Source organism: Solanum dulcamara, chromosome 3 (genome assembly GCF_947179165.1).
Source record: "Solanum dulcamara chromosome 3, daSolDulc1.2, whole genome shotgun sequence".
Lineage (NCBI taxonomy): Eukaryota > Viridiplantae > Streptophyta > Magnoliopsida > Solanales > Solanaceae > Solanum > Solanum dulcamara.
Window position 1 is genome coordinate 4,328,464 of NC_077239.1, and position 11,575 is coordinate 4,340,038.

Here is an 11,575-nt window from a genome sequence, read left to right on the forward strand (position 1 = left end):
ATTTTATTAATGATGCTTTTAATATTTTGAATTTTACTACAACTATTATCTATATATTATTATTATATAAATCAAGTAAAATGAAATGATGGGAGTATAATTTTAAAATATTATTGAGAAGGAAAATGTTGAAGATAAAAATTGTTGTGTGTGTCAAAAGTGAAAAGAGAGTTACATATGAGCACAAAGATAATGTAAGTTGAAGGATAAATTAAAATTGTCTGACAACTCAAAAAAAATTAAAGGAGCTACAAAAATTCCATTTCTTGACCAACAAAATTACATCAATTCAGTGTAATTACACATCTATCCTGATGGGAGCAAACTAAGATGCAAATCCAACACCATATCTAGCAGCATATATATGTGAACAGTACCATGTAATTATTGTTTTTTTTACATTTTTTATTTTCAATCTTGTGTTTATTAATAGTACAAATAATCCAATGATAGTTGGTGACAAAGGTGGTTTATTGCCTATTCCATTAGGAATTACATAGTTCTTGATACATGTGAGTCATGAAGAAGAAACAAGTGCGCACATAAAAAGACATATTGAAATCATAACATAATTTTTTAGATGAAATAATCACAGACTTTTGACACATTTTATTCATTCTACACATACAAACAAGACACATCAATTTAAAATTAACCACCATTCTTCAAATCCAACAGCTAGAACTAACAACCACACCACAACAACAACATATCCAATATAGTCATATAATCGGAGTCTGAAGGATAGTCATTTGTATGCAAACTTTATCCCTACCTTTGTAAGGTGGAAAGGTTATTTCTGAATTTTGATAGACGACTCATGAAAACGGCTACAACTAACACTAATTTGATAATACCTTTATTATATCATTATATGAAATGAAGTCACACAATATTCTCATCAATAAAGCTAGCCACTTTTGAGTTCCCAAAATTAGCTTCCTGTTGTTGTTGTTGAATCACTAGAACAGAACTTTTTATCCCTTTGCCTGATGAAGCCAATAAATTAGGCAATGGCCCCATTTCTGAATTATTCAATTGTTGCTCATCAAATAGTTTTGCCATTATGCCTTGTGGGAACTTACTTTTGTTATTCCCTACTATCATAAGTTCAAATTCTCCACTTTTTCCAATTGCCAACACTTCATTCACCAAATTATAATTATTTTCTTCTTTCTCAGCATATAGAATTTGTTTACCCCACTTCATCTTGAATTCTGCAATAGTAGAATCATCCAAAGTCCTGTTTGGAACAATGACAACACATAATACAATTTAGAGTTAGACAAATAATACTAATAAGTGAGATCAATTAGTAATAACTTGAAAAATAATAAGACAGTTTACCTGCTACAACATTTATAATGTACAAAATATTTACATCATCAACATATATTAATATAATTAAACTCTTACATTACTTATGCACAAATTAAAAGACAAGGATATAATTATGAGTATAAATATTTTTATACTATCATTGTTGTTTAACTTGTGATCAGGGTTAAAGCCACAGTAGAAATTATGGATTCTACACAGTCCAGTAGCTTTGGATCAAATTTTATATTTGTAATAAAAAGATCCACCTAATATGTAAAAATAATTTATTCAGAATCCAACTGCTAGGATCAAATGCTTATACCATCATGCCAAAATTTAAGTTATAGCCGATACCATGAGCACAACTTTATCTCTTAACTAGGCTCACCAAGCAAGAGTCATATTCAATCATGACTCCGACAGTCCGACCCGGACCACCCCAATTCTGCCCTCTGCTGGTCCTTGCCATAGGCAGGATATTGGCGTTGTCCAACATCAATAAACAAAAAAAGCTATAGGTGGATACAATGCAGAGTAACACTTATCATAAAATCCTAGATCCACCTTTGTCGATCGATAATATATAGCAGGTTAGTTACTATATTTTGACCATGTTACCAATGGAGTAATATTTATTGTGAAATTTTCTTTTGTTATTAATAATTTTTAAGTTCCCCTAATAGGTTTAGAAATGCATAGAAGAGTTAATTTTACCTTTCAACTTCATCAAAATTAGTACTTCCATAATAATTGAATCTTACTAATGTAACCCTAATAGCAGGATGTTCAACCATTCTGCTACCAATTTCCAAAGCCTTGCGACAATCAGCTCCACCAAAAAACACAATGCAAATTCTCATCCCATTATTAATTAATTGTAGTCCACGATCAACCACCACCGCCACCGAGCACCGCGCTTGACTCATAACTCTCTCATTCGCCATTCTCCATCCGTGCCCTGCATATCACGATGTCAAATTTAGCTCATGAAAATATAATTTGAATTTATCTAGACATATATTTATCAACTAGTGTTATTTTTGGCATAGTCTAACTAGTCATCTATTGTTCGAGCAAATTTAGGTGCGACATATCTACCCTACAATTGACCATAAAATCAACTTATCAAAACATAAAAGGTTTTAAAAGTTTTTATTTATTATTTTGTTTGTTTAATGTAATCATGATAAATAAAAGGAAAAAAAAAACTTTTATATATTACTCCTCTTGCCCAATTTAAGTGACATTATATTGTTTGATCAGCCAACTCATTTCTTAGTTTGACTAGCTTTTAACCAGCTCAAATAAAATTCAATCAACTCGTTTGACACTCTTACGGTCTTACCCGCATGAATCTCCACTTCTTCATCCCCTTCCATTTGCCAATATTTATCAAACGGCAAAATAATCAATTCCACTCTTTTTTTCTCTGCAACATGAATAATATCCTCATGCAAATCCGATAAACCCGAGATAGCCATTCCGGGTCGGACCATAACTCGTCCTAGCACGCTATACGCCTCGAACGCCGCACCCACTTGATCGATCGCATCGTCCCGACAAAGTACTCGGCCGATGAATGGGAAACCGTTCTTTCGGGCACGTCGAACCATCATTATGGATGAGAGTCTATCGGTGAATTCCACAAGTCGCATCACATAAAGTTTGGTGATTGAGGCGTAGTTATTATTATTTTTGTCGGACCTTAGTGACTCGACGAGGTTTATGAGTGCACGTGCATCCCTCGGGCCACGTAGGCAAGCTAGGATTCGGTGATTATTTTGTTTTTCGGTCTTTTTTTGTGTTTTTTCGAGTTGAGGCTCTTGTGTTGATGATGATTTATGAATAGCCATTACTATAGGAGTTGTGATGAAGGTTGTAACAAGTGCCATGATCACCAATATTGCAAACGTCTCATCGTCCAAAACCTAATGGAACAAAGTAAAAATAAAAATTAGTAGTAGTACATGATTGTCAATACATTAATCAATGAAAGAAATGAGACTATTTGTTGTGTCAAGAAAAAAAAGGATTGGACATTGAATCAAAGAACATGCAATTAAAAAACAATAATTGAATGGTTTAGCACTTGATGAATATTTGTTAAATTTGTGAAGATTCATAGTCAAAAATCAAAAGTGCACATATAAATTAATTGAAGATTAAATGTTTTTGATAAAAAAAAATATTCTAATCAAAAACAATTATTTTTGAATGAGTAGTGATTATTCTAGCTAGGTTAAGTAGTCAAAATATATTCTATCTAGGTTAAGTAGCTTTCAACTTTGTATTCTTTCCTGGATATCCAACTAAATAAGTTAGTGGAAATTATTTCCAATTAAATCACCTATAAATGAGCAATGAGTTAGTGATCATTCAATTGCCACTCTAAGCTTCTCTCTCTTAAGAGTGTGTTTGGCAGGAAGGAAAATATTTTTATGAAAAATAAATGATTTTCTTATATACATATCAAGCAAGTAGAAAAATAATATCTCAAAATCATTTTATATATAATCTACATAAACACTATGAAATTTGGTAAAGATAAGGATATATATGAGGGTGGTGAAAGTGGGAGCAATATATAAGGAGTGGGGGTTAGATCATGGACGGAGTCTAATTCAGATAATACTTATTTTTTTTAGAGATTTTTTTAAAATTTTGATCGACCAAATATGAAAAAATTAAAATATTTTCCCCTCCCCCATGCATATGTTAGATTTCAATAGGCACTTGCAAGTAATCATTGCATTGGGACACATGTTGGCATATAACATAATAAGAAATGGGGGGCCTCATAATATGATTCCCTAATGGAGGAAATATAAATGGTAGTCCAACTTAAAGAATTGGTATGACACTTAGATTTTAAGTGGCCTTACGAGGTTAATAACTTCAGTAAATAGTTAAGATCATGAAGAAGTGACACAACTAACAAGTAACAAATGCTTGACAAAACTTTCTTTCTCATCTAATTCAACTCCAAAAATTAATTTATATAAAGAATAGTGAGAATGCTGACCTTTCTAGTGATACGCCCGTCAAACTTATAATATGAGTCTCAATATCGGGTAAACTAAGAATTAAAATGAGTATAATTATCACGATTAAAAAAAAATTAAACCTAGCTTGAATCTAACTCACCCTAAAATAACTAGCTCATAAAGTGAGACTATCACTCATTTAAGAGTCTATGCGAGAAATTCTAACGATTAAATATGACATCTTTATCATTTTCAATCAGTTAGAAAAGAATAACAATACTTTTCTACATTCAAACGTTCTTTAATTTTATATATTCAATTTCACTCTTAATGGCATATACTCTTATCGCCATATAAAATGTAGTTACATGTTTAAAATTATAGTTTAAAAATATTCGATCCTTTTTGAATTCTATATCTAATCAAACACTGTCATATAAAATAAAATAGAAGAATAGGTACAAGACTAACCTTTTTCTCTTTGCCAATATTTAGAACAATTAGCTCAACCAACCCTTTTGTGTTCATCAAAAATCCAAGTGCCAAAGCTTCCCTCATTGGCATAGCACACAACATTATTCCCACTATAAATGTACCCAAAACTTTCCCTGCACAAGCTGTGGACACAACAAGAACCACAAGTCCCCAAGCCCTATCACTATGAATTTGTGAAATATCAGTCTTAATACCACTTGATGCAAAATAAAGTGGTAATAATAATCCAGATACAAAATCTTCAATCCTCAAAATTAATCTCTCTGAAAAATCCCCATTTTTTGGAATAATTAATCCAAAAAGAAATGCTCCAAATATTGCATGTATACCAATAAAATCAGTCATAAAACCAAACAACATTACTCCAGCTAGAGTCAAACATATGTAACTTTCCTCAACAATATTGTTGTTCCCACTTGATGATTTTTGTGCCACCCAAATCATAATTGGCCTTATAATTAGGAACATAAAAACCACAAATCCAAATCCAGATAGAAGAACCCATAGGGAAATTAAAGGACTATGATGAACTCCTCCTCCTCCTGCTAGAGCAACTGCAAGAGCAAGTAAAATCCATGCAGCAACATCATTAAATGCAGCTGCTGCCATAGCCATTTCACCAATTTGTGTAGTAAGCAACCTATCGAGACATAATATAATTAGAAGTTATAATGACGTGAACTTTCTAGCTAGCAGTTTAAACTTTTAGTTGAGATAGTCACATAATTCAGTATGGTATCACACAATGAACACACATTTTTTTGTATTGATATTCAAATTAAAGAAGTGAACGAATGAATAAATGTTGTAACAATATCATATGAATGAAGGGAAATTCAAATATAGTAATATAACTATATCCTCCGCGAGTTTTTGAAATTAGGGTTCCCAATTTTCCCCTCCAAACCTAATTAATCATGTAAGAATTTCGAGTATATATGATATGATCAATGTAATTAACTAGAATTTTCACTAAGGGAAGTTAAAATATAAACTAAACCACACTAGAAAAAAAATCAAGGGATTAAACATATAATATATGTACATAAATAAATTTAAAAAATTGCATATCTACACAATATAGTTTTTCAGTAAAGGGGGTGTCACTTGACACGATGTCTCTGCTACAACATATATGTGACATCTTTTTTGGACATAGATCTAGGTTGACTCTAACAACTTGAGCTTTCAGATGAAATGATTGCATAATTGAACAAACCTTAATTCGGCAAGGATTCGAGCAAGAACAGGAAAGGCAGTGATTGAAAGTGAAACACCAATGAACAAGAAAAATTCTCCATATCCAACACTATCAATCCCTTTGATTACTTTTCTTAGAACAAAAGCAACTCCAATACTAAAGAGAAAAGGCAATGAAATTCCAGCAAATGCTATTCCAACAGCTTTTTTTCCACTTTTAAGTATGGTGTTTAAGTCCAATTCAAGGCCAACAAGGAATAAGAAAAATAAGAGGCCTATGCTTGCTACACATTCAAGAATTGGTGTACTCCATGATGGAAAAATCCAATGTGTGAATGTTTTGTTCCTCCCAAATGCTGATGGTCCAAGCATAATACCTGCCTGAAAAATACAAAAAAGGAACAATTATGTTCTATGTCTACTGGAGAAGATATTTACGTCACGTAGGCCAATATAACTATTTTATAATATTTATGTATAATTAAGGACCTTTTATATACGATTATACATTTTTATATAAGGTTGACACATTATGTATAATACTTTTTCTCCAGATATAATATTGTATATTGGGCTACATGACATAATATTTATTAAATTTTAGTGACTTTTCGCATATATATCCATGCGGTGAGCACAAAGCGAAATATACCTTCATCTTTTAATGAAGAATATCGTGTGTGTGAAAATAGACTTATCAAAATTCGTTATGAAGCCCGTTTTCACAACCAATGAGCTAGGGATGATTGTGAAAATGCTCGATTACACAAGTCATGAGGGACCATAGTGTAACATTCTTTAAAATAAAACGAAAGAATATACTGATAGTGCACAAAACTTACAAGGATCTCCGCGACGACTTTAGGTTGGCGAATGGGCTTGAGAAGGAAAGCAAGTAATCGACTGAGGAACACAACCAATGTTGTTTGAATAATTAACAACGGGAAAGCATAGTGCAAAGTATTTTCTCCTTGCCATACTCCATCTGATGATGTTTTTATGGAATTAGTTACATTAAAACCCATTAATATATTAATTATGGGAATTGGTTCTTCAAAAATTATAACCTTAGAACTATAACACACAAGGTGTATCTTCCTAAGTTCAAGTTTTTGGCTATTGAAACTAAAGGCTATTGTTAGGGGTATATATAGAGGAGAGAAAGGACTATGCACTCTTATAGTATCGCAGTGGCGAGATCAAAAATTTCGTTTAGGGTGTTCAAGATTTAATATATATATAATATTTTTTTGATCTATATACATCGTATAACTTTTTTTATATATATATAATATAATTTTTCGACGAAAGGTGTTCGACTGCCTACTTGTTACTATATGTGGCTACGCCTCTGTAGCACTGCGTTCATGAATTCAATAATTTTTTATATAAAAAAAAAGGGCAGCCCGGTGCACTTAAGCTCCCGCTATGCGCAGGGTCCGGGGAAGGGTCCGACCACAAGGGTCTGTTGTACGCAGCCTTACCTTGCATTTCTGCCAGAGGCTGTTTCCAAGGCTTGAACCCTTGACCTCTTGGTCACATGGCAGCAACTTTACCAGTTACTCCAAGGCTCCCCTTCAAATTCAATAATTTTTTATGCGAAGTAAAAATTTATGTAGAAAAATTTATTAAAATTGTAATTAAGTTTAAACTCATAATTTTAAAATATAATAGGTTCAATATTTAAAATTTAAAATTTAAATTTATAGAGTTTAAATTTTGAATTCGAATACGATCAGAGAATGTATTCAAATTAACCGTCGACAATTGGAGAAGAATCTAATTATTATTTTCATTGAGTGGGTTGTTTGTACAATACAACAACAACAACATACCCAGTGGAATCCCACAAGTGGGGTTGTTTGTACAATGCAATATACTGAAATATATATTTAGAGGTATATCATTGTCACATGAGTTATTATATATAAATAATAATAATTTAAGGATTTAAATGACTAGTTATTAAGGAAATTTTGTATGGGCTCTTTGTAAAACATTCTTTTAGTTGCGGCTTCTAAATACATCATAAGCTAAATTAGTACTGTCATTATTGTAAGGTTTCAAAAAGGACTAGCTATTTTGAAGTAAGATTTTAAAAGACGTTAGATTTGGAGTGTTGGTGTTCATTTCGCATTTGTACCTTATAGTGTAGCCTGTGAATGTATCCGTCAGATTTATAGGGGTTTCGACCTGGTTATTGTTTGTATGTTTGATCGTCATTATGCTTTTGTATGTGCCTTCTAGACTTATGGATGTCCAATTAGGTTTAGATAGCATTATCGCTTTCATTAATTGCTATAGCAATTGTATTTTCGATGCGTGCCTAGTTATGACTTTATTTTCACCTTGTTACCTTGTTATTCTTGTTTATTATCTTGTTATTGCAATCGCAGCTCGATTGGTTTATGATGCCTACTGAGTATCTGTTGTTTTGATACTCATGCTATACTCTGTATTTTTTTTCCTGATGCAGATGCGAGCGCTAGTCGACCTTCGTTCTACTGTAGCTGGTGATATGACTGAGGGTGAGCTTATTTGGCGTCCGTGACTCGTCTCTTCTGTACATTTTGTCTAGCCCTTTGTATATCAAGACAAGTTGTATATTTGTTGTATATGTCTAGTCTGTACTCGTCTTTTGAAATAGCTTTGACTAATATATATATATATATATATATATATATATATATATATATATATATATATATATATATATATATATATTGTTCCTTACTTTCGTTGTTCCTTCTTGAAATGCTTTATAATGCTCTTTTCTATCTCTTCCGCTCCTTAGATTCATTATCGATGATTTCGAAATATGAGTTGACTTACCTATTGATGAGTGTTAATAGGTGCCATCATAAACTCAATTTAAAACACTATAAATAATCAACCCACAATAAGTAAGGAAAGTATTTACGAAGGACCCAACATCAAATATATTGATGATAATATTTGCAAAAAAAATTCTATTATGCTTTTCAGATTCCAGATAAGTTTGTACCATCAAAGAAGATCGTTTCCTTAACATGTGAGGTACAAAATTATTTATTACTACTATAGTATTGTTTATGCCAGATTTGTTAGTTGCGAAATTATATTGAATATGTTATTTTTATATGATGATAAAAGAAATATTTAATGATAATAAATTATATATTTTAGCAGTAATACTTATTGCTATAAAAATATTTAGTTATAATTGAGTTAATGTCTTGCATCTAAAGTCGATAAAGCCTATAGTGACATTTATATAGAATGTTAATTATAAATACTTATATTTATTATTATTATTAAATATAATATAACAATAATTATATTATTATCGTTAAATAATAATCCGCTAAATTTATTTGTTGTAGTGTTGTGTACTATGTTTATGCAATTGTGCTGTACTAAAATGGAATATTTAGTGGTATTTAATTGTCACACGTGTTGGATATACAGTTAATTACTATTTCATATCGTTTTCGTTAATTAACAACATGCAGAATATTTTATTAAGTTTTATCAGAAATATTATACATTATATATACTGAGAGATCGAACGTCATATACCAATAATAATTACGTAAAGAATAACCTCACTTTGACATTGAACTAAGGGTTTGTTCGATCGAAAACAAGTTATTATGAAATTAATTATTTTAAAATTAGTTATTTTATAATTATTATTTTTAATATAAAATAAAAATAATATTATAATTTTAGAATAATTAATTTTGAGATAAATTATTTTATAATTTTATTTCAATTAAATATAATATAAATTCATTCTAAAATTCGTTCTGAAATTAATTATTCTTACCGACCATAAATGAATTAATATTCAACGAAGGTAGCAATTATTGCAACACTTTTTTTCTTCTCTTGGCCTATTTTCCATGTTTTCTCTGGAAGCACTGGTAAAAGTTTAGCAAATTACAATAACAGTAAAGAATAAGAAAAACTAAATACTATCGATCATATTTTATAATAACATTTTATTATAATAATAAATTTATTTTTTTTAAACCGTTTTTTTTATGTTATATATATATCAAGTTTTTTTGTAACTGATTTTTATATTGTTGTTATATTATATGTTCTCTACAATAACCAATTCTTATAATAACATTTCATTATAGTGGTCAAGTTTTTTTTAAGCTGATTTTTTATGTTACGTCATTATATTATATATTCTCTATAATAATATTCAATTATAACAATAAAATAATAATCTAGACATAATAAAGAAGTTTGACTATATATATTATGGTTTAGGCAAAACAGACTATTCAATATCAAAAATTATGCAAATATCGACGGACAGGATCTGTCCAAAAAATCGAGAGAGAATCAACCTCGTTCGTCGATTTTGCTTTTTTAAAAAAAAAATAAAAAATTAGTAGAAAATCGATGGACGGACATGGTTTTTTTACACAAAATGCACAAAAATCTTAATTTGTATTTTTTTTTAAATCGACGCAATCCCTTCTTTTTTTTTTTTTTACAAAATCAACCGACAAGGTCGACTTTTGAAGTGTAAAATTGCGGTTGAAAAATATAAATAAAACCAATGAAAATATTTCATCAAAGAACATGCGTGGTTGAGTGCTGGAATTGTCCGAAGTCATAAAATATACCTAGGTTTGATTCCCTGTCATGATTCATCCCATCTGGCCGTGCGGACACCTACTCTAACACCTAGATAGGAGAACCCTTACAAAAATAACATCCGGAAGTTTAACAAAATATTAATAATAGCCTTAAGAGTCAGGAATACATCATAATTGAATTATCAAAATTCTAGAGTTTATTACAAAACGCTTTAACACCCCAAGGATACTAGTCTAAACAGGTACAAGAGTTTCTAAAGATACATAGTATAAATAAAAGCAAGACACAACTCTCACAATAAGGAATGAAGAGTAGAAGCTGTTGGAGACTCATCTCCGTCTTCACCTATGAAACATCACTGACCCTGCAATCAGGCTATGCCAAGTGGAATAGCAAGAGTAGTATCAGTACAAACAACACATACTGGTAGGTATCATCGGCCAACCCGATACCCACAGCATAAATTAAAGAAATCGACAAGAAGAAAACATGCTCTTAAGAGATTCACTGCCAAACCTTATGCAAAATTCTTATCATTCTCATTAACCTCATTAGAGTCGTTCAAGCCTAACTTTCATCATTTCTAGTTGGTTCGTTGCTAATTCTAATACAGATTAAGGCCTAGTCTTTCTATCATATAGAGAAGTTTCCAAACTACGGGTCAGTACTAACTCCGTCTAACCCGTCTACTATATTTAGGTTCACACCATCACATAGCCTTAGGATAATTAACATCTCACTTGGAAGAGGACAACATTAGAGGGACTAAAGCTCACCTCCTAACCGCCACTGTCCCACCATGGCGGGACCTATCCCGCTCTGACGGCCTCTCCATAGCGGGATTTATTCCGCCAGGGCGGCCTGCCCGGAGACAGAATCTCCGAAAACCTTCCAATCCTTTTTTAACCCATGTGCCTATAGGATATCAACAATAACTAACTTTAAGTCATTAACCTCTCTTAACAACACACTGACTG

At 31.3% G+C, this 11,575-nt stretch overlaps 1 protein-coding gene across 1 annotated transcript; it reads right to left on the reverse strand.

The window, feature by feature from the left end:
- Window positions 1-555: 555 nt before the first annotated feature.
- LOC129882225 (cation/H(+) antiporter 20-like) lies at window positions 556-7,102 on the reverse strand. Its single transcript, XM_055956424.1, has 6 exons — window positions 6,842-7,102; window positions 6,019-6,380; window positions 4,776-5,439; window positions 2,666-3,248; window positions 2,035-2,278; window positions 556-1,243 (listed from the first exon to the last, which is right to left on the reverse strand). Exons 1-6 carry the CDS (start codon window positions 7,022-7,024, stop codon window positions 886-888), a joined length of 2,394 nt encoding a protein of 797 aa, XP_055812399.1. The 5' UTR covers window positions 7,025-7,102; the 3' UTR covers window positions 556-885.
- Between the last annotated feature and the right edge of the window lie 4,473 nt (window positions 7,103-11,575).